Source organism: Phocoena sinus, chromosome 3, assembly GCF_008692025.1.
Source record: "Phocoena sinus isolate mPhoSin1 chromosome 3, mPhoSin1.pri, whole genome shotgun sequence".
In the NCBI taxonomy this organism is placed as follows: Eukaryota; Metazoa; Chordata; class Mammalia; order Artiodactyla; family Phocoenidae; genus Phocoena; species Phocoena sinus.
In genome coordinates, this window is record NC_045765.1 from 94867514 (window position 1) to 94892204 (window position 24691).

Consider the following 24691-nt stretch of genomic DNA (forward strand, 5'->3'; position numbering starts at 1 on the left):
TCACCTTGTACTTAGTTTTGCAGTGTCTTCCTCACCCTCACTCCCGCTCACCCTCACCCTCAGCATTGGTCCTTAGAAATCCCACTCTGGCCTGGACCACATTTCTCACCCAGCTAGGTCTGCATATTCACAACTGTGATAGGGCTGGATCTAGCCTCAGATAGGACAGAATTAATTTACTCAAAGTAAGTGAAAACTCAAAACAAGCTCACTCATATATGATTCTGCATTTGTCCTAACACACAGGTATGCTGTGGTCTCTAAAAGATTAAGATGTTAAATGAGAACACCAATCCTAGGATAATTCAAATTTTGAGTTAAACTATTTTTCTTCATTTCCATCAACCCATAGACTAAAGGTTACTGGGCAGATTTTCCCTTGCCATTCAATCACATTCCCTCTAATATTTATGAGCGCTTCTTTGTTTAACTTATGTTTTATAGAAAGGAAATGGTCAGGAACAGCTTGCCCTCATCCCTCTATATCAGGTCGCAGCCCTGGCTGAGTCATTCGTTCCTTGCAGGACAGCCTGTCACAGGGCCTCAGTCCTGATGTTTGACAGGGGCAGAAGTATAATCGTCCACACCAGATTTACCTCTACTGGCCTCTAACCCCAGGATATCAAGTCCCGTCCATTTACAGAGAACTTGTGTGATTTCTCCTGCTCGGGTGCAGACTCCTGAGTATACACAGGTCCCGTTCCCATGGACTATGAATCCACACCTTCTACTGGAAGCAGCCTCCCCCATCTCAAAAGAGGTTCAGAGTCTGCCAGCCAAAAGACCAGTAAAACAGGCACCTCTGCTTGCACAGACGAGATCGATAAAGAACGCACAGATTAGATCCATCCTATATGCTGCTGTAGGAAGACATGAATGGAATTAATGGCATGCCTTTCTTGTATGTTTGTTGTGGTTCATAATAAAAGGTTTTATTGAATGAATCAGAACTCAAGTCTTAAAAACTGTTTTCAAGTAACAATGAAATTCCAAGAGCCAGGCAGAGCTGTGTCATTATCTCCTAAAATCTCAGGAAAGGCCCCTCAAGTGAGGCTTCATGTCATCCTGAGACCTAGTGAATCTGTAAAGAAAAGTGCCGAATTCTCTAGAACAATGGTCCTACTTTTTGACACATGTGGCGGGAATCCGGGCTGTACCCAATGCCAGCTGTGAGACCTCAGGCAAGTTTATGGGCATTTCTAAACACGAATTTTCTCACCTGAAAAATGAGAATAACCCTACTTGTACCTCAGAGAGAGACTGAGAGGATTAAATGAGATGAGGTATGGCCTGAATTCTGTGGCCCACATGTTGGAAAACCCTGCTCTGAAGAGAGAGGCCCAAGGCCTTGAACAGGTAGCAATGGGACAGACTCATCTCTCCAGGGCAACCCCAGTGCATCTAATTTCAACTCATGAGGGGTCTTAGTGGCTGTTGAGAATTTTCTATGAGCTTTTGTTATTTATATAATAGAAAAAGAATTGTTTCTTCATTGGCTAGAAAGTGATTTTTCTTTAGGACTAGCCATGATTCTATTAATGGATGCAGTTACTTGGAAACAGTTTGATCCTTTTGAGGTTTGCTTTTAAGTGCTGCTAGGTTGGACAAGAACAGCCTTCAGATAGAAGTAATTTGTTTTCAATACAGCAATGATACCCTTCTGAGTACTCTACCCAGTGATTCCGACTGGTGAGAACATGTCCTGTTCCTGGCCTTGTGTGAGGTCTGGAGATTACGTGAAAGTATAAATGCAATGCATCTAAGCCCACAGTCAGAGATACTATGATTACTCAGTAAATGCTAGCTAAGGGAAACCCGGGACCACTTCCAGGGTTGATGTTGAAAGGCCTACCTAATGAGTTAGGCCGACCAGAGCCAAATCAGCAGGTCCTGATATTCGTGCATCAGCTGTCAAAGATGACGGCCCCTCTGGACCTTGCTCTGATAGGCCCCCTAGGTGTCATCACTGTCACACGGTGTGTGAGTGTGGGCATGTGTGTATGCGGTGTGATTTAGGGTCAACAAGATCTGCAGGAATAGACATGAACTCAATATATTTCCTGAGAGTGGCAAGGACCCTGCTGAGGTACTACAGGGTGTCAGGACAGGATATGGAACAGGTGATTTCAACAGCCTTGGTGGCACATTTAAATATTAGTAAAATATCTGGAGAACACTAAAACTCATTAGTAAATGAACAAAGAAGTAAGTCGGTGACTAGGCTTATAAATGAGAAAAATTTAACTCAACTTCAGAGTAAAAGAAGGTACTTCAGTCTGTAAGCTGGGCCACAGCCTCCTTTCAAATACAGCTTTGTTTCCTTTTTACATTAATGATGTTCTTATGTAAGAAAATTTGGATTAAAAAGTAAGGAGTGTTTCTGCCTTAAATAACTAAAGAAAACCCTCGACAATTATATGCAACAGTGGTTTTCAGAGGCTGGACACCAGGCAGCAAGGACAGTATTCCCTGCGAGGGAAACAAACCAGGGGCGCCCTGTGATAGCCACAGCTAACTGTTTGCAGAGTTTCCAGCCGCCGGATCATGCAACGGCTGTCTGTCTCTCTGGGTTGAGGAGACAGAGCTGGGAGTTTGAGGGTCAAGGGCACTCGAGGGGCTCAAAGGGAGGGCACCAGAGAGGAGAGCTACAAAAGTGAGCTCCAGAAATCTGCATGTGCGTGCCTGTAAGGAGAGCCTGAGTCTGGGGAAAGACCACCCATAAGGAGCAGAGGCATAATCACAGGGGCTCCCAGGGACCAGGAATAGGACGTTTCCAGCAGTCAGAATCACTGGGTAGAGAATGCAGAAGAAAAAGTAGGACTGGAATTTCCCTGGTGGTCCAGTGGTTAAGACTCCACGCTTCCACTGCAGGGGGCACAGGTTCAATTGAATAAGAAGAAGAAAAAAAAAACAAGAAAATGTAGGCCTCCTCTAAAGGTTGCTCTGTTCTAGCCAAACGAAGATTAAAAGCAAACCCCAAAGGATCAAAGTGTTTCCAGGTAACTTAACTGTGTCCCAGAACAAAGCTCAGGAAAACTTAAAGCAACCATAATAAAAAACACTCAATGCAATATAAAATTCATATCTGTTTATCATCTAATCAAAAATTACAAGGCACGCATAGAAGCAGAAAAATACAACTTTGTTTTCCAAATACAGGAAAATATAATGTTCAAAAAGCAAAGTATCTTTTTTTTTTGTGGTACGCGGGCCTCTCACTGTTGCGGCCTCTCCTGTTGCAGAGCCATGGCTCATGGGCCCAGCCGCTCCACGGCATGTGGGATCTTCCCGGACCGGGGCATGAAGCTGCGTCCCCTGCATCGGCAGGCGGACTCTCAACCACTGCGCCACCAGGGAAGCCCCAAAAAGCATAGTATCTTGATTGCAGGGCTGACTACGTGAATCTACACATGTAACAAAATGGCATAGAACTATATATACATGTACCAATGGCAGTTTCCTAGTTTTGCTATTGTACTATAGTTGCAGGAGATGTAATGGGGAAGGTGGGTGAAGGATACACGGCACCAGCTATACTATCTTTGCAACTTTCTGGTAATCTATAATTATTTCAAAAGAAAAAGTTTTTTAAAGTATGTTCAGGAGAGACATAGCAAATATTTTTTTTAAAAACCACCCAAATCAAACTTCTAAAGATAAAAATGTCTGAGATAAAAAATACACTGGGATTAAGAACTGATGAGACATTGCAGAAGAAAAGATTAGTGACTTTGGAGATCTAGCAATGGAAACTATCCAAAATGAAACAGAGAGTGAAGGGCTAGAGGACAGGGAACAGAGCATCAGTGAGCTGTGGGGCAACTCCAAGCAGCCCATACATATACAACCGCAGCCTCCAAAGAAGAGAGAGATGAGGAGACAAAACAAAATATTTGAAGAAATAATGGTCAAAACATTTCCAAATTTGATCAAAACTATAAACTCACCAATCCAAGAAGCTCAACAAATACCTTTTAAGAGTGAGGAGCTGGGTACGAAGAAAGGGTCAAGTTGGGTTTTAGATTCCCATCCCCCAAAGATTCCAGTGATAATGAAGTCAACCTGTGGGTGAGAGTTCTTCTGCCCCAGCTAAGACACAGTGCCCTTCCCTGCCATGAAGGTGTCAAAGAGTTCCTGAAGGTTCCAATCCAGCGATTCTCTTCTCCACCCCGAAGTGTGAGAAAGGGAGCTGGTCCACATTTCCACCAAAGTAATAGCCCTCAAGAGAAAGCAGGCTAGGGATTCTCCAGTTTGAGATAATCCGTTACATAACAGATTAGATGTTATATTTGACAGAATTTGTGAACACACAAATACACAAGAATGTTTGCATTAAATGAACATCGAAACCCTCAAGGGTTCAACTTGGTAGCTGACACATTCAAATAATTGCTCAAGCCATTTTTAAAATCCTGTTTGTTGAATGGTCTTCAGAAACGTCAACGTTATTTTTAGCTGACAGTTTTTTTCTTTCTTAGCATTTTCTAATCAGTGCATTTTTAGATCAGTGGTGTCCTAGGCTTGATGAAATGTAGTATTTTTCAGGATAAGAATTCTCATTAAAATATATGTTTTGACACATTTGTTGACAAATCAGTTCCACTAGTTAATAGTCACCCCCTAGAATGAAAAGAAATATTGTGTTTCCACATGAAAACACATGCTTTATTGGAAAATAGTATCTAGGAAAAGACGTCTTTCAAAGGGAGGTCAGATACCCCAACACTAGCAATTATAAGGCTGTGACTCTTATTCGCAAATGTTCGTCTACACCATGGTTCTAAGTAGTCTACAAACAAGTACAAGTTGCTATGACTACAGAAGGAAGTATAAATGGGTGCTACCCCCAATGCAATTTGGTAAATAGGATATGTTAGTCCCCTGGGCAACACTGATAAATAGGTCATAATGATGTCTTATTATTAACTCACAACATAACATAGAAATTTACTCAGTGAATGAAACATCGCCTCCACAAAGCCCTTAATAACACACATTATGGTGGCCAGCACTGAATTTTTTTTCCTGATTACTCAGTGCCATTCATTATCTCCAACTGGAAGTCCTTGAAGTGGTCTATCTCATGTCTTTCTAGTCTCGAGATGGCTGCATTGACTGGGAGTCAGGAGAATGCTATCTTTCTCCTGGCTCTACCTCTGCTGTGACTTAGCTTCCTTCCCTGCCTCATTTACTATCCATAAGGAGGGAGCAGCTGTGCCTACACTTACATTTTAGATCCAAAGGAATGGGAATGATTTAACCTTGTTTTACGATCTTCCTGAGTAAAAAGAGGGTATAATACAAGGAAGAAAGAAGGCAGTGAAAAGTTAGAGAAGTGAGTTACAAAAATTGACAACAGTGGTAAGAAAGTCTATGGAGTTAGCTTTAAGTAGAATTCTGAAAATAGATTATTTTATGAACAGTTTTGGATACTAGTTGAAAGTATAGACTCTGGAAAATATGTTCTATCCTGGCTCCACTATTATATAACTGTGTGACCCTGGACAGGTCATTTAATCAAGTTGTGCCTCAATTTCCTCATCAGGAGAATGGGGTGCTTGTAAGGTGTGTGTGTGTGTGTGTGTGTGTGTGTGTGTGTGTAATGCCTACATATGTGTTAGCTATCAATATCAAATGATCGATAGTTCTCTACTACCTTTATCAAATCTATAAAAGTAGTTCTTACATAATTCGTTTTCCCTCTTATTGAACTACTTCTCACCAAAGTGTTAATAATTAATATATTATCCTTCCTAGGAACATCCACAATTTAAAAGAGGACCCAAGGGAAGGCAATGCTTAACTCAAAGTTTAAGCAAGTTGCTAACAGTGGAATTTCAGCCATCAACAACAAGCCAACTGGGAAAATATTAGATGATGCCTCCTGAATATATCTACTTGACAAGACTGCCCCCACCCCAGGGGTGGGGATGGTGTGTATCTCTAAACCTCTTTAAGTTGTATGTCACACTTTTTTTTTTTGCATTCTTGTCTTCACATATATATGTCCTTTTCAGAGAAAAAGATCAGTTTTCATCGGATTTTGAAGGGACCATAAACTAAAAATAATTAATAATCCTTGGGACTTCCCTGGTGGCGCAGTGGTTAAGAATCCACCTGCCAATGCAGGGGACATGGGTTCCAGCCCTGGTCCGGGAAGATCCCATACGTTGCGAAGCAACTAAGCCCGTGTGCCACAACTACTGAGCCTGTGCTCTAGAGCCCGCGAGCCATAACTACTGAGCCCACGTGCCACAACTACTGAAGCCCACGTGCCTAGAGCCCGTGCTCTGCAACAAGAGAAGCCACCGCAATGAGAAGCCCGAGCACCACAACGAAGAGTAGCCCCTGCTCGCTGCAACTATAGAAAGCCCGTGCACAGCAACAAAGACCCAACGCAGTCAAAAATAAATTAAAAAAAAATCCTTGCCTTCTAAGCTGCCTTAGTGCTTAAATCCTAATTCTATGTCCATATCTAAGAGATGCACTTCTAGTCAAACACCTGCACATGCGCCCGCACACACACACGGTGGCGGCAGCCGCCTTACTCTGGAAGGTTCCAAAGGAAAAAGACTCACATGTAAAACACTTCTCCCTTTAAGGTCTAAGCAGACGGATGCATAGATTTAGTTTTGATCATTGTTAAAACACTCTCTTCCATTATTCTTTTACTATCTATGCTGTTTATTATTCTTTTTCCTCTGATTAAAAGAAAATACATTTAGAATAAAGAGAAAAGTAGTAAGAAGAAAACGTAAATTACTCCAAATCTTACCAATCAAGATAACTACTTTCAGTTATTTCTCTATTTTTATGCAAATACATAAATATGCACCATCTGTTAAATACATGGAATTGCTGGTCTTTCATCATTTTTCTTTACCTAACATAAACACGTTCCTCCACTGCTACATGTTCTTCAAAGCATGGTGTTAAAGATGCCTTAGTCACTATGTTTGTGCTGTAACTTCACCAATTCATTACGGCTGTACATTTGTTTCTCCCCTAGTTTGTTATTATTATAAACAAAGCTATGGAGAATATCTTTGTACATAGCTATCGAGTACACCTCTGATTATGTACTTGAAACAAATTCCTAGAATTGGAATTTCTTGGTCAAAAAGATTTAATTTTTTTTCTTATTCATGACTCTCAGTCACTTATTTCTCATTTCTAAATACCATTTATGTCTTCATTAAAGGAAAAGTTTAATCATATTTATAACGTTTCTAATCTTATAATTTTTAAGTTTTCAAATATTTGAAGAAATTTATATAAAAGTCAAAATCAAAGCCCTTTCTTCTTAAAACACACACACACACACACACACACACACACACACACACTCCTAACATATGCTCATTCAGAAAAACAAAGTCGGCAAGGTATTATCACTGCTGAGACAAGAAATATTTTATTCCAACTGAACACCGTACAAGAAATTTCGTCCTTTTAACCACTGGGTGTCCCCTGAAGTGTATGTTTAAAGTAAGACAGTTATTACCAGATCTATATAACAAACATTTCAGCAATGTCTCATCGCATAGCTGGTAGTAAGAACCCTCATTTTTTTTTTTTTTTTTTTTCAGTACGCGGGCCTCTCACTGTTGTGGCCTCTCCCTTTGCGGAGCACAGGCCCTGGACGCGCAGGCTCAGCGGCCATGGCTCACAGGCCCAGCCGCTCCGCGGCATGTGGGATCTTCTTGGACCGGGGCACGAACCCGTGTCCCCTGCATCGGCAGGCGGACTCTCAACCACTGCGCCACCAGGGAAGCCCCCCCTCATTATTTTTTAAATGCATTATTTAAAAATTTAGCTATTCAGCTTTTTACTCGGCTTTCACTTTTCAGTGAAATAGATGTATGGTTTCAGACTTTACTGAGTCTACTCAGTGTTTTAAGAAAGTAAGCAGAGAAAAACGTAACAAAATTGTATTCAGAGAAGTAATTTTTATCCCAAGCACTAAGTGAAACCAAAATTGGAATGTGTATGAAATCACTTTAACTCTCAGTTTCCTGTAAGTAAAGTGTTTTCTTTGAGACTGTATTTGCAGATTTCAGAGTGATATATTTCTGCATGTACTAAAGTCCAAATATTCTGCATCTTGAGCTCAAATTAGACCACTTAGGAGTAAGAGGCTTGATCTGCAAAAGAAAGAGAACAGGGGTGCCAACCTTAATGTGAAAAAGTAACCAGGAAGTCTACATTCTTAATGATTAAGATAAACATATGTTTAGAATTCACTCCAGAGTGCTTTCCAAATAATGTCTTTCTTATTTGATATTGTGATAAATGAATCAATTTACCTGTGAACATCTGGCAAACAATCCAAGAAATCTGTACCATGTGATGCCATCTTGGTCACACTTATCTCTCTTTGTGTAAATGAACACTGATTTCAACTTTTTTTTTTGCTTTATCTGATGTTTGCTATATAAATGCATGTACATTGGAAGAGAAGAACAGTCATCTATGCAGAATCTCCACTTACTCAATCCACTTAATCATAACAGGGACAGCTCCCAAGGGAACCTACAATACCGCAGTCTCCAAACAAGAAACTTTCCTCAGCCCTCACAATTCTAGAACTATTATCAGCCTAGACCCTTCTTCCAGCCTCCCCACAGATGACACTGCAACATCCAGGTTCCCCCACCCCTTTAGTTGCTTCTTGTTTCACTTGTTCACTGGTTTCTCCTTCCTACATCCTCCATGCAGGCATTTATCAACGTTTGCTTTTAGTTTCTCTCTTCTCTCTCTACACTCTTTTCTTCGATAATTTCAACCAAGAATTTTGGCAGTGAGGGTTAGAAAGGAAGATGGAATGGGAGCTTGAGCAGTTTCAAAAGAAATATTTTTAAATAGTTTACGATGAGGAAGACTAAACCGATAAGTAGTCTAAAGAGGAGTCATTAAATAAAGAGTAAAACGAATGAGGGGATAGTTGAAGGAACAAGGTCCTAGGAGAAGTGGGAAGAAATAGGGTTAGTACCAGCTCCCTGCAACCAAAGCCTCCCGTGTGGTTCAATGATCCCTTGAAACTGCAGCACCCTTGATGTGCTTCAGAGCCACCCTGTCCCCAGGACACGGTAAAGCAGAGTTAGCTAAGGGATGGGGTTGGTGGGTGGCATTTTAAAAATAAAGGAAAAAGGAAATGAGAAGAGGTAAAAAGGAAGAAAAGTTCATGTGTGCCAGGAACTGTGTTATGCACTCCATAAGAATTATGTGTGTTACTCAAAATGTGCTCAGAAGACCACCATCAGAAGATATGAGTCACCTGGGGTGACTGGTAAAAATACTGATTCCCTAATCCCACCTTGGACCTGATAAATTAGAATGTTTGGAGATGGGGTCCAGGAGTCTGAAATTTTCATACTATCTCCAGGTGATTCTTAGGCATGTTAAAACTTGAGAATCACTGCACCATCTCACATAATGTCCTAGAAGATGAGGGATAGAGAGTTTTTAATAATTTTTTATGACACTATATCAGTGCTCTACACATTTACTAAGCATTCTGTAATAATGCTGATTGGAACATAAAAGACTTTATGATGTCAACTTGCTGAGAGATTTTGATTTCAAAAATGAACTGTTTTTGGAAGGCCATAACAAGCTATTATGTACATTTGGTATATGATAAAATATTATTGACTTTATGACAGGAATCATACATATTCAGTCCTTAGATGACACAGGTATCTTGTTATGGGCACAATTTCAGGTTATCATCCCTTTCATCCCTTTTGAATCAGTCATTCCTGTATCTTTGAGAAGCTAATAAAGTCTAGAGATAAGACTGAAAAAATAAAAACTTTAAAACAGGATATTTCAGGACTCATATTTAATTGACTTGTCCATCAGGTTTCCAGGACTTATGACCTATTCTAAAGTCAATAAATTTAACTCCTATTCAATTCCTTTGATACTTTGTTAACTTTGATTCCAATTTCCTATGCTATAAGGGACACTCTTCAGAGACAGTTTTGGTGGGACCTACGATCTTAGGCAATTAGGCTCATTACTCCAAAGTGCAAGAATGAAGGGTATTTTATTGCTGCATGATATAATGTTCATATATTTATATGTTCTTTTATAGAGGCAAAATGGCTAACTATTTTTATTAGCCACTCCCTACTACTTATATAACATTTTGTATATCACAGATTCTTAATTTAAAAGCATATTATTTTCATATTCTTTGTTAAAGAGGGACTGTACTTTCTAGCAATTGGTATACGTTTCTGGGTGTTACACAGAGTTGTTTTGAAACAAAAGGACTACTAAGCTTAATGAACTACCAAACTTCCTTCCTTTTTTAATGGGAAAGGCTTGGCAATATGTAGTGAACAAAAGAATTTGAGTCCTGGTTAGAAATCAATAAGGGGCTCACTTTTATTGCTAAACAAAGTTCTCTTCATTGCCTAGTAATAGTAATCATAATAAGGCCACACCAATAATAACAGTAGTAATAATAATAACAATAATAGCAGCTCGCATCTATATGGCACTTCGCGTGTCCCAGGCACTGTCCTGGACACTTCGTATGCTTGGTCTCATTGATCTTCACATTAACTTATGTAGAGGCTATTGTTATCTCCATGTTACACATGAGGAAGGTACCCTTAGTGAAGCAAAGTAACTGGCCCAAGAACACACAGCTAGGCAGTGGCAGAGCTGGGAGCAAGTCCATGCAGTGGGACTCTATAGAGTCTGCACTCAGCCACTACAATGTGCTACCTCCCTGGGCACCATGGACTGGGTGGCAGGCTAACTGGATTAGGAGTGTGGCTCTTCAAAGCTTCCACAGCACGTGAGAAAGAAGATGCTCTCACTGTGGTCTCAGAATGGCAAAGCATTTTTCTCCTGAATTTTATAAACTACCCGCATTTTTCTCAGACTCAGAATTCAACCTGAATACATGTCTTAGGATAAATAGGCTATTTGAATGTCTACATAATGTCTGGTATTTTAACTGTAGGTTTTGAACTTAAATTCATGGATTGCTCTTGTAGACCCATTTGGTAAGCTCCACATAAGAAAAATACTAAATTCTAAATTGTAAGAATAAAAGAAAAAGAAACCGCATATGCACCGAAGCAGGAAAAACATACTTTCTAAAAATAAATATAAGGCTTCCCCAGACATCTTCTCTATAGCACAAAAAGTCAGAAGACCATGGAGCAACAGGTACTGAACTTCAAGGGAACAGAACTGTTACCCCAAAATGTACAATTTTGTACTAATTTCTTGTGTGAAGCCAGCAGAAAAACATGCTTGGGATCCACACAGACACAGAAAATCACCATCTGTGTTCCTTCGCGGAAAAAAATTATCTTAAAAATATTCTAGTCAATGAAGAAATAAATCAAAATTTAGAACTAAACAATGGGGAAACTACAGTTGAAAAGGATTTTGGAACTTCCTTTAGTGAGTTTAGCCTTCCAGATCAGACACCCAGGGGATTCTGGATCTCTAGGTAAGCCAGGTGGGACTGCCCTTGGGGCACCTGTTCAGCTTTGCCTCCTTCTTGGCACTGGGACGTGAACTTGTCCAGCCACAATCAACTCCCCACAGTTACAACAGACAAGAGATTGTAATAACCTATCACCTCTTAAAATAACATTTGCTGTGGCACTCTTCCAGAATTTGCTAAGGACGGCTATATCACTTGCTGTGGGAACACAGACCCAGCAAACTTCTTGAACAAAAAACACAGCACAAAATCATGACCAGATTAAATGCTATATTAAATGCCAAGGTACTTAAATACAATTATCTATGTATTTAAAATTCACACACAATGATGACTCTTTTTGATTGGAAAAGATTTCTCTATCACAAAGCACATTGTTTATCATTTTTAGTCTAGGCCCTGTTAGGGACATTCCTTTGTTATCTCAGCTTAAACATCATATATATACATAGAAAAAAGATGGAGGAAAATACTCAAAGATGGAAATAGTGGCCATCTCTCTAGGTACTAGAAGTCTAGATGGTAGTGTTTTTTCTTTAAAATTGTCAGTACTTTCTAAATTTTCTTCAATGGTTAAGTTTTAGCTGTATGATCATTAAAAAGTTACTAAAATCAGTAGAGTATATATAGTAATTATGAACACACAAGATCATCACATTAATTTGAGAATACACAAAATTTCATAGCAGCAGTTATAATTTAAGTGGTAAGACTGGGTAATACTTTTGTTTTTTACAAGTACATATTACTTTTGTGATAAAAAAAAAAGACTAATTTCATCAAGAGAAAAAATGTTAGAAAAAATTTTAAAATGTTGGAGTCATTTCAATACTTAAATTCACGCACTTTTGAAGGAGGAAAGGTAAACACTGAGGAAAAGAATGCCACCAACGCTATTATGGTAAAGAAAATTTATCACATATCTTTTCCTTTAAGGCACAATTTCAACTCTATTATCTCTCTTTCTTTATCCATAAAAATATATCCATTATGAAATCTGAAGTTCTTAAAACTGGCTCTGTGAAATCATGCCCATCATACGCTTTATTTTTTGTTTGTTGTTATTTATTTTTAACTTTTTATTATGAAATAATTTTACATTTATAGAAGAGTTGCAAAGCTAGTACAGAGATTTCCTGTATACCCTTTATCCAGCATCCCCTAATATAAATGTCCCATCATATGCTTTAAATTCCATTCCTTAGGACTTCACTGAAATATGTTGCTAAGATGCTTACACTCACCCAGTGTGGCCAGATGTGTCAGTCAAATACATTAAATAGATTTGATTGCAGGTTTGTGAAGGCTACTTTGTTCCACTGTATTTAAAGGTACTAATAAATGTTTTCATTTTTCTTTTCCTGCTCTCTAGTCATTTTGTCTTTGGCTTGTTAGTCCATGCAACTTTTGGTCTTACAATTCCTCTACATCTGAGAAGGACTTAACAAGTTCATAATGATTGTCATAAAAAAACAAAAAAATAGGGCTTCCCTGGTGGCGCAGTGGTTGACAGTCCGCCTGCCGATGCAGGGGACACGGGTTCGTGCCCCGGTCCGGGGAAGATCCCGCATGCTGCGGAGCGGCTAGGCCCGTGAGCCATGGCTGCTGAGCCTGCGAGTCCGGAGCCTGTGCTCCGCAACGGGAGAGGCCACAACAGTGAGAGGACCGTGTACCGCAAAAAAACCCAAAAAAACAAAAAAACAAAAAAAACAACAAAAAACATTCTCATTAGACACTCAACTCCATCCTCAAGCATTTATATTGCAAATGCAATGTGACAAATGATATTTTAGTTGCAAGAGTCTATTAAAATTGCTGCAGACCTCCTAGGATCACTTAGTGGCTGTATAGGGGTCATACTCAAGACAAGTAAGAGCTATTTATGGTAGCAGGAGAAAAAGAGCTCTGAAATTCACACAGCTGTCATTTTTACATATGACAATATAATAATGGTTCTTGCCTAACCCTAATCATTTTTACTCCGGGTTAAATCTTCCTGAAGCCCTCCTCTACACCTTTTCTCTTGCATCTCCAAATGAAATGCAGAACAATAAAGGGAGAAGGAAAAAACACTGAGAAGTACCCCTGAGCATAGAAAGTACATTTTCAAACTGACTTTGTTTCGAAGGCCTGAGTTTGTCCTTGGAAGCCTAACCAGTATGTTTGCATATGCTTGGGGACAACAAGTTATTCACCCTTTGGAGGCACACGCTAGTTTGAAAATGGATTACCAAAAACCCAAACTAAGCTTCTTAATCTTACTTCTTGTTCAACAGAGCAGTAGATGAGAAAATATTTGGGAGAAAGAATCAGTTTTGGGAAACCTTTCTCTGGTAATCTTAAGAGGATGGTAGCCAACCGTGGGTGGTAGGATAGGCAGATTACAAGTCCAGATTGCACATGGTTTTATAATCATGAACATAAAGGCTAAAATAATGCCTAATGTAGGATGGTTTCCTTGAATTGTCTCCAGGGCCATAGTATGTCATCAGTTACTTAACTGCACATGACGTAAAGAATTAGAGATTCTTTAGAGACAGACCATATTGGAAATATAACTCGACTACCAAATTATCACACCCACACATCTGTCCACCCTATCAAATAGATCTGGGCAGAATTTGGTGAGATAATAAACAATCTTCAGTCTCAGACTATCTGAATCTCTGCAGTGATTTATGCCACAGGAGCAGGGCAAAGCCTCTATCTCCTCTCTTCTGCCAGCTGGGACGGAGCAGAACAGACTGATATGACCAGGCTCTGGCACAAGTGCAAGAGTTGTAAATCTGAATTTCTCAGAAGTGTTATGAAACAATGTCAGACTTGCCTGGATTGCTGATAAAGAAAAGAAAAATTCTTTCTTTCTTCTCTCAAGGTGGAAGTTCAGCCTTTCAGTTTCGAAAAACTGAAAGTACAGTCATCATATTGACACAGAAGTTTCAAATTCTCCCCTGGCTGCATTGATAACAGGACTACTTATCAGTTTTCCCAAGCCCTTTATAAATATGAAAATAAGGCATTTTATAGTCTGGATATATAAAAGACCTATCACCGGGCAAGCAGTTGTTGCCTAAACCAACAATGCCTGTACATTCAAGGCGTAATATTTAAGCTTCCACATAACATAATTGTTGAGAATAATCCTATAAGAACTAGGTCACTATCCACTTGATTGTACTGGAAAAGAAGATTTCATTTTTTGTGCAAATAGTTTAAACTTTATAAATATTAATAGAGAATAACATCTAAAAACATTATTTCCTAGTCTGGAGAATAAAGAGACACTATAGTTTTCAAACAGGAAACTATCTGATAGTTTGATAGATATCTGGGAATATATTTAAAGAGTAGGGTTGATGGGGAACTGAGTGATATTATATAGATTTTCATGCTAGTAAAAGGGGAAAAATGTGGTATTTTTTCCATGGAAAAAAATTTTAAATAATATAACCAAGTAGCAGGATAAAATCTTAATAAAAGTTTATTTTTACTTTGTAAAGAAATTTTGCCTTCCATGGGTACAAAACCTTACTGCAAATTTGCGTGGTAAGAAATAATCTAAAATATATTTTCATGGGTGTTGGTAATGGAAACAATAATAGACAGCTGTGGACAAAACCTTAGTGCAGAATTCATAGCAAGTTCTAGTCATAATGGCCTTCTTCATACTGAATATATTGAAATATATTGAATATTTCAAAACTGCAGCAAATAAGCAGAAAGAGGAGGTAGATTCTAGATTTCTGGAAACACGTTAATAATATAGAGAAAAATAAAATGATCACTTTTTGCTTTCTAAATTTCCAGCTACCTTTCAGGACCTGGCTCTTTTACAAACTGGAAATGATAGCAATTTCTACTGAATGAAGATGAATGTTCCGTTGAGATTTAAAATGTGAAAAGCAGCAAAAGGAAGGCAAGCCCAGTACCCTTTTGGAGGATAGAACTTTCACATGACTCTTCCATGGAGACCAGGCCATGTTAACAGTGCACATAATGAGGCATCATTCAGTGAAAGAAGAAATTCACAGGCTCAAAGAAAACACATCTCAAAGTGAGGAGGTTTGGTTTTACAAGTATTTCCACAGAATGGATCCAAGTAAAAATAGTCCTTTTCTCTCCCTTTTGTTTATGAACCTGAATAACTGGTTTAATCTAGGTTATCACTGTCCTCCTTTCACAGTGACTCTCATAAAAAAAGATTTCCTGGGGCTTCCCTGGTGGCGCAGTGGTTGAGAGTCCGCCTGCCGATGCAGGGCACACGGGTTCGTGCCCCGGTCCGGGAGGATCCCGCGTGCCACTGAGCGGCTGGGCCCGTAGGCCATGGCCGCTGGGCCTGCACGTCCGGAGCCTGTGCTCTGCGGCGGGGGAGGCCACAGCAGTGAGGGGCCCGTGCACCGCAAAAAAAAAAACCAAAACAACAAAAAAAGATTTCCTTTTCAACTATAGCATTTGGTTTCCCCTCCTACATGTTTCGTTCACCAAAACAAACAAACAAACAAACAAACAAAAAACAGTTAAGATTCACCAATTCCTACAGGGAAAACACCCTAAATAACTGAGTTCTATTCCTGAATGGAAACAACTTCTAGATGTTCCTCTCCAAGGAACACTTTATTTTTTAAATTTATTTTTAATGATTTCCACTTATAGTGTTAAATCAAATGGTAGTTAAAATTAAATTTACCAATATTCCAGTAGGAGATATTTGCTGCCTCATTATTTACTTCAAGACAGAATTCACAATTTAAAAACAAGAGAAAATGAAAACCCAGTATTGTGGAAATTACCTCATCTGATCCTTTCTTTTCTCCTGACTTTGAAGGCGATCCACTGGTTTTTCCATCGGCATGCTATAAAAGTATTTAAAAAGATAACATTTAATAGAGGGAGGTGACACAAGATAATATAATAGTGACTTTAATCCCAAAGGGCTAAATATATAGACTGTAAAAACAAGGACCCCTTTCATCTTCCTACTGAGAATTGTTGATAATTCTATACCAACGTAGGTGGCCTTCAAAAATTAAGGGAAGCTACAGACATTCATTTGGGATGCAGAAAATCAGTCTGTAATTAACCAGACAGATCTGATGGTGATGCTAAGGTGGCATCTCGTCTCCTACAAAATGTCTCATGGAATTTTAAAGCCCAAATTGCCAGCATAAGAGACACCTGGTTCCTCATGGAGCTGAGATGTCTGAGGACCATGGTGAGCCTAAGCCATTACTTAAGTCTCAGTTCAGCATGAACTCAAGGGAGGGCCACCCCTTATCAACCATCACTTTCAATGGCTCTTGGAAATTCTCTGGAGTTCTTTCTGTCTGAGTATTTACCAACACAGAAAGATAAATCCTGCATTGGAAAGACCATACCTGCAACTTTCATTAACTATGGCTTTAGAATTTCATTATGTTCTGAAACAGAATTATTTTTCTCACTAGAACACTGGTGATTAAAGGAAATATTTTTACGTGGTACGTGAAAGCTTCAAATAGCTCACATGTTCATTTGTTTTGATAAGATAAAAGAAGCCATGAAGATTATTGAATTTTTTTGAGAAACAAAAAAAAATCGTATGTTCCTGAAAAGAGGGTACAGAGAATTACTTCAGGGCTTCCCTGGTGGCGCAGTGGTTGAGAGTCCACCTGCCGATGGTGGGGACACGGGTTCGTGCCCCGGTCCAGGAGGATCCCACGTGCCACGGAGCGGCTGGGCCCATGAGCCATGGCCGCTAAGCCTGTGCGTCCGGAGCCTGTGCTCCGCAGCGGGAGAGGCCACAGCAGTGAGAGGCTCGCGCACCGCAAAAAAATAAAAAAGAATTATTTCATTTCTTGCACATGTGGGATGTGCAAGAAAGCGGGAAAAGAAATCTAAATATAAGAAAATAAAAAGCTCACCATTGGGTTCGACCCCAATCACCTTTAGTTAAATCAAAACATAAAATCCCATTATGTTCTCTAGAGTTGAATCACAACCTGAATATGTAGGACACTTAAGTTATTCGAATTAAAAAGAATGGCAATAATAGTAATAGTAATAATTTTTATCATTCTTTATTATTTACAAGGCTCTTTCATATACTTTTATCTGATACAAAAAAAGAGGCTCATGTGATTTCATAGATTAAGAAAACTAAGAATAAAAGTCATGTGATGTGCTTTTAGTAAGGACATACACCTAGTAAATGAGAAAAGTTTGCAGAGCATGTTTTCTGACTTCAAATCTATTGTTTGTCACTATACTATGATAAATGAAATAAGATAATATTCCCTTTGATCATATAAACAGATATTTTTGTAAAAAAAAAGAAAAAGGCCAAGCAATATTAGACATGTGGGTGAAATCTTTCAATAGTTCTTTGCATAAAAAACTAGAAAGAAATCACTTTCATGAATGGAAAATTCTTCCCCAAACAAAAGCCTCTCATGGATTAGTGGGTAGATCCCACAGAAAAGCAGGGAGACTACAGCAGCTTGGTGAATGAAGCTCTCTGCAGGGCTCGTTTAACCCAGATATCCTAGTCAAGGGTTTGTCCACAGTTGAGAGCAATCGGTATTGAGTAATTAAGGGATCTTGAAAAAACAGGAGGCATTTAAAAGCCCACATATATATATCAGAGCTAGATGGTAATTGATAAGTTTTAGAATAATTGGTAAGCAAAAGATTCTTAAAGGCTAGAGTAGGTGGAAGAATTATTCAACATTTGGAGAGAGAATTTGAGAGGGATGGGTCTACAATGATGCAGATTTACCCAATCTGTCTCCTTCCAGAACTGGTAAATTTAGAACTGATATCACATTCGTTTCTTATCACCAATTCTATACCTTTTTCAGATTAGATATAGGTAATACCTAATAACAACAATATCCACTGAGCATACTGTTTTGAGTGCCTCATTTACTTGTAGGAAATATGATTATTCCATTTTACAAATGAGAAAACTTAAAGAGGCAACTGGCTCTCGTCTAGAGCAAGGCTCCATGCTCTCTGCAAGGTCCCACTCCGCTTCCTGCTCGTTGGCAAACATATATTATGATTTATTACCTTAAAGTAAACATGCAGACAGCCTTTTCTAAAATACAGGTAGATAGATGTTTTACTTAAAAACATTTATAAAGTTGTTTCCCGGTGGTGTTTCAAAATTGCAGTCCTCCAGGTTAACCAACATCATCAGTTATTTGCTTCCACTGAAATGCTCAAATCCCTCATAATTATGCAGTTTCCAAATAATAGTTTGAGAGTAATATATATATATATAGCAAATGCTTTTTAAAATGTTGAGATATAATGACAACATAAAAATTATATATTATAAGAATTGGTATTTTGTAATTTCAAAAGACATATTTGCTCTCAATAGAGTAAGCATAATGATATAATGACATAAAAATCACATAATGAAAGGGCAACATTTTTTAGGAGCTGTATGGATCATATTTTTCCAGTTTTTTTAATCTGGCTTTTTTATTATAAAAAATTTCTAAGATACAGAAAAGTTGAAAGAATAATACAATGAATGTCAATAGTCCCATCACTTAGATTCAACAACTATTAACTATTGTTGCCGTATGTTGCCATATCTGCTTATATTATGGACAAAGATCTACCTATATTTGTATATGTACCTGCATTTGAAAGTAAATTGCAGATATCCTGAAACTTTACCCCTAAACATTTCATCAAGCATCTCCTTAATTTGAGGACTTCTTCCTACATAACTACAATACATCATCACTCCAACAAAACTCTAACAGAATTAATAAGAATCACCTAATACCATTCAATATCCAGTAAATAGCAACTTTATAAATGAATCATTGCCTTGACCATTTCTTGGGGCTTATTCAATATTCAGGAGTCTATTAATGATATAAAATCAGTTATAGCTTTTCACTGAAATTCAAGGTGACTGATTTTTAAATTCATGGAATAACTGAGTACTTTCCACATACTTTCCATTCTGCTGGTGAAATGAAATGTTTGGGAATGATATATGTCAAATTTGATCCAGCATAGGAACCTGCCGCAAGTCTTTCAAAGAGTGAAGACAGAAAACTTCATCTACTACTACTACACATAGCTGGTGGGTAGGCAAGAGGTGAGAGAAACATGGAGAAGCGAAGGAGTGATAGGTTGGGAACTGAACCACAAACCTGAAAAATTTGGGAAGGACTTTTCTGTAAGAGGGGAAAGAAACTAACATGTTCTAAGCATCTCCTTTGTGCTAAGCCCAGTGCTGGGCATTTCCCCTATGTGGTCTCCTTTACTGCCACAGAAATTCTAGGGACACACCGGCAGCTCGTTTTATGGGTAAAGAAATAAGGATCTGAAAGGTAAGATCCTCCTCAGTCACATTATGTAACAGGATTATAAGTCTGTGGGCCAGAGACCAGGCTAGTTAAAAGCTAGCTAAAAACTTTTGATGCCCATCAAGAAAGTCTCAATCCAATGCTATAAAAGAGAAAACAACGCCCCAAATCAACAAAACCTTCCTATTCTAAAACTGGTTTGTTTTTATAAAATTAATCAGACACACAACGCTTTTAAGTTTCATTCTGTATTAGAAGCTGGAGAGGAGGTAAAGACAGGAAGTGCAAGATACCAGCCCTAAGGCAGGAAACATTTCATTGGGAGGATAAGGCCCCAGAAGACAGGAAACACTGGAGCCAAGATGAAGATAGATGAAGGAATCGAGTTCAGAGGCAGGGAAAATATCAGATAAAAGTTTTGCTATCTTGCCTAAAAAGGAATAATTTTCCAAACTGTTTCCACCTCCTGGCATCACTACATATTTGGTAAGTACAGCTGTCCTTTGTCCTCATTCTAGAAGATAGCATTAATATGCATAAAATTTTCTGCCATAGCAAACTCATAAACCTGTCAGGAAATCAACAGGAGCAAGGAGCAGTAAAGTTTGGAGCTTTGCTCTCACCCAGCTAAGGATTTGTGCCAGCGCCAGTCTTCCACTCTGGAGCATTTGCGGCACCCTCCCCATCGTTACCTAGATACACCCTGATACATGCACAGACAAGGGTATACATCACAGGATAAGATAAAAATCAAACTTCTACACATATTAAAAAAGAAAGAAGACAGACAAAAAATGAGCTTCTGCAAATCCAAGCTCAGCTATGAAAGAGCACCAACAGCTAGTGTGCTTCTGAAATGCCTCTGCTTAATTTTTTTCAAAAAAGGTACTGAGTTTCTTTTAGGGGGTGACAAAAACATTGTAAAATTAAATTGAGGTGATGTTTGGACCACCCTGTGAATATACTAAAAAATACTGAATTGTATGTTTTAATGGATATTTTATGAATTATGTCTGAATAAAGCTGTTTAAGAAAACAGGAAAGGTTATTTGAAAACAGCTTGAAGATTTTCCTTCTGCAACTTGGAGAATGCCAATAGAGGTCAATATTTGCATGTCCAGTGATAGCTGTGGCAAAATCACGAAGCAATGAAATCTTGGTGCCCTCCGGACTCTAGTGCACACAGCTCAGCTCCCTCACTGCTCCACCGCTGCACACAGAGATAAAGGCTTGTCAGGGAAGGGGGTGGGTGGGTTGCTTCCTAAGGATCAGAAAGCCTTCATTTAGCTTCGGGTCTAATCTTTCAGTGCAGGTCACAAGCGCCCAGAGCACTTTTGGAAACACTCAGACCAGAGTCCAGGGATTTAGATTTAGTTTGTCCAGGGGGAGCGTGGGCACAGATATATTTTCCTAAACTTCCCCAGTTGATTCTAATATGCAGCTAGGATTGGAAACCACTGTTTGGAGAGGAGATCTGTGGGCACCACAACAGGAAGTGGAGGTTTCTGCTCCTCCAATCACCCCACTGAGTCGGCACCCATGGGAGCTTCCCCAGGTCAGGCAGGCCAGGGCAGCTCGGGGCCTCCTGGGTAAACCGACTGCTCAATGCAGGAACCCACTCTCCTGTGTTCAACCCAACATGTCCTGACTAGCCCTATTAATGGCACACCATACCTTCATATTGCATATTAGTCTCTAGCTTCTTAGTAAAGCAAACAAGTTAGCACTTTATTGTATACGCTCCTGCTTACTGATTACTTCATAAATGTATATTTTGCCTTTTCAACCAGATGGTAAATTTTTAAAAAAATATTTATTTATTTTATTATTTATTTATTTGGTTGAGCTGGGTCTTAGCTGTGGCAGGTGGGCTCCTTAGTTGCAGCTCGCTGGCTCCTTAGTTGCGGTAGTTGGGCTCCTTAGTTGTGGCATGCGAACTCTTAGTTGCCCCCTGCGTTGGGAGCGTGGAGTCCTAACCACTGCGCTACCAGGGAAGTCCCCAGATGGTAAACTATATATTTTTTTTTTCTAGTCCTGTGGTGGGGATGTGACAAATAATTCATAACTGAATGACTGCATTTCCACAAACCTCTAAAAGTTCCCTGAGAAGTACATTCATTCTTTTCAGGTTAGTAAACAAGATAAAAGATTTTAAAAGTTGAAAAAAATAGCTTAAAAAATTAAGAGACAATGTGCAAATTGATATTTCCTGCAAAATCCCTTAAAATCTATTTTTGTATGTATTCTGCTTTCTGAAACAAGACTGTTCAGCACACAGAAGGCCCAAGTTGTAAAGCTGATTTTGCTTTAAGACAGTCTCCCTGGTGTAGATGTGGACCTGTTTGCCCTCAGGTGGATTCCTTGCCCTGATCCTGGTCAGTTGGTGTAGCAGGGATGTGTACTGGCTCCCTCCAGTAGGGTCTCCTGCAGGATGGGCCAGCAGTGCTTTCAGCTTCTGCAGGGTGATCCTGGTTCTCCCTCTTTCTTTCCAGTCTAGAAATGGTAGCAGCTTCCCGAGATTTCTAATCTCTGCTTTGCCTCATCCACCCCAGTTGGCTTCCCAGCCTCTCTGTTACCTGGGTAACCAACTCCCTGCATTCCATTCCCTGACAAACTCTAATAAGACAGAAGGAGTGTGGGTCTGAAAGGCTATGTGACCTTCAGCAAATAATTTAAACTTTCCGTTTTCTCCTTGTAAAATGGAGGTAATGGTGTCCACCCCAGGGGCTGGCTTACTTATGAAACAAGCTGATATTAATGAGGAGCCTGGCCCATTGCCTCGTTCATTTTAAGAATACAATAAAAGTTATTCCACTCCCTTCTTTTTCTCTGGCATCAATCTGATTGTGGTTAATTATGAGACAATAAAATGAATATGAGAAGTAAGCAAAGGTTTAAGGTTTCATTTTTCTAAGGCTGTAAATAATACAGCAGAGAAGTTAGTGTTTTACTTTTCATAAGTACAGAGGAACCAGATTCATCTGATAACTTTATGTTTAGTACTTTGCCTATCTCATGACACTGTATTATATCAGTCTCATATTTCCATATTACAAATAAGGAAAGAAAGTACACAGGGAATAGATAATTCATTTTGCAAACAACATATACCAAGCTGGTCACAGGGATAACGTTAAATGTGCAATTCCTATGCTACAAAATACTTCATCAGGGTATGTGCATATGTGTGTGTGTGTTGGTGGGTCTGGGAGTTGGATAGATAAAGCAAGATAGGCACAATGTTACAATGTTAATAATTATAGAAGGTGATGGGTACATGAGGAGTACATTATATTATTCTCTCTTCTGTGATAAAAAGTTAAAAATTTTTTTGAATCTTATCTCAGGAGTATGTACCTCCCTGGAGTCACACAAAGGGAATATCCTAGCCATTTTACTTGTTTTTAATACTGAAAACCCCAAACTAATGGAGAAGGCTAGTGTCAGAGGAAGAGTTCATTTACTAAAATAATAATCAGTGTGGGCTAAGTGTTGTGGGGAGAATAATTATTTTAAAAAAGTAAGTAAATGAAAGGTGTGATACACATGATATCTTTCTTCTTCTCTAGAAACATTTGTTATCAAACCATAGAAATATAGGATAACCTTCTTTGGGCTTCTCATAAAAGAAGACACATATTAAGGATTAACTGCATAACTATAATTCTGAAATCCCCATATTTCACCTGAACTCCATACACTTCTCTCTAATATTCCAACATTCTGGTGGATATGCCCAGGTGGCAGGGTAAGGGCACACCCTCTTTTTGTCCAGTTTTCAGAAGTAGAATTGACTGCCTTTCTGCCATGTTTAGCTTAGGGGGTCCACATGCAGTAAGGCTGTCTGAACTTCCTCTAAGTCAAAGATGATGCCATGAGAATTTCAATAGTTACTTTGCTGCTTTTATAGTAGTCATTAGGATGTGCTTGTGATTTTTAATCTATGAAAAACACAAGAAAAAACCAGAAACGTACTATCAGCACTATTTTTGTGTCCACGGCACACAGTACAAAACCTGACACATAGTAGGTGGACAATAAGCAACTGTGAACATCGTTGGCCTTTACCAAATCATTTCTGTGTTCTATAAGTTCCCCACAGTCAGAATGAGTTCCATAAATTTTACGAAAACTCTAACCACAAACCCTTTTTCTTCTTGGGTTAAATGACTCTCCCATCTGAGGAGGTACTTACATAAAAGGTACTCATTGGATGGAGTTATTTTACATTTTTCTTAACTGAAAGACACTTGATTTTTTTTTCCTTTATGGTAGCTGTAAAGCTTTCTGGGTAATTTTTTATGAGATAACTTGAAGAACAGAGCTTTAGAATCACATTAATAGGATTTCAATCCTTAAAACAATTTAAAGAGAGGATTCTGGGACGATGGTGCAGTTGGAGGCACCAGGAATCCATCTTCCCATCTAGATGAAAATCTCCCTGGCAGAATGTGTCTGATATAACTATTTTGAAATTCTGGAGTCTATCAAAGACTTGCAACTTCCAGGGGAAGGTTTAAATGGTAAGTTTTGGTTAATTTCCATCAATTTCAGCTCAGCTAGGCAGCAGCTGCCCATTTCCCGTTCCCAACTCACAGCAAGCAGTTGTGCATTAGAGCATGCAGCTTGGAACCAGAAAGGCAAAAAGGACTCTGTCCTCCAAATACTGGGGATCTGTATTCTGATCACTGATTGCTCATGCCCAGGGAAAGTGCAGGATCAGAAAAGACCTGAGAAGCTCTTAAGTGTACACTTGTGGCTGCAAAAAACAACACAAAAACAGCCTATGACAATCAAAAACAAAACAAAGCAAAACAAAACAGCAAACCCCGGGGAAGGAGGAGAATTTGATTCCCAAAGCTTTCATATTATTAGATTCAAATGTCCAGTTTTAAACCTAAAA

The 24691-nt window shown here is 39.0% G+C and overlaps 1 protein-coding gene across 15 annotated transcripts in view; it reads right to left on the bottom strand.

The window, feature by feature from the left end:
• CAST (calpastatin) overlaps window positions 1-24691 on the bottom strand; it is a 130528-nt gene that overhangs the window by 99389 nt on the left and 6448 nt on the right. For all 15 annotated transcript variants that reach the window (XM_032626607.1, XM_032626615.1, XM_032626613.1 and 12 more), the window contains exon 2: window positions 16267-16329. In XM_032626607.1, the coding sequence (XP_032482498.1) occupies window positions 16267-16329 (63 nt within the window). The remainder of the gene's footprint in view (window positions 1-16266; window positions 16330-24691) is intronic.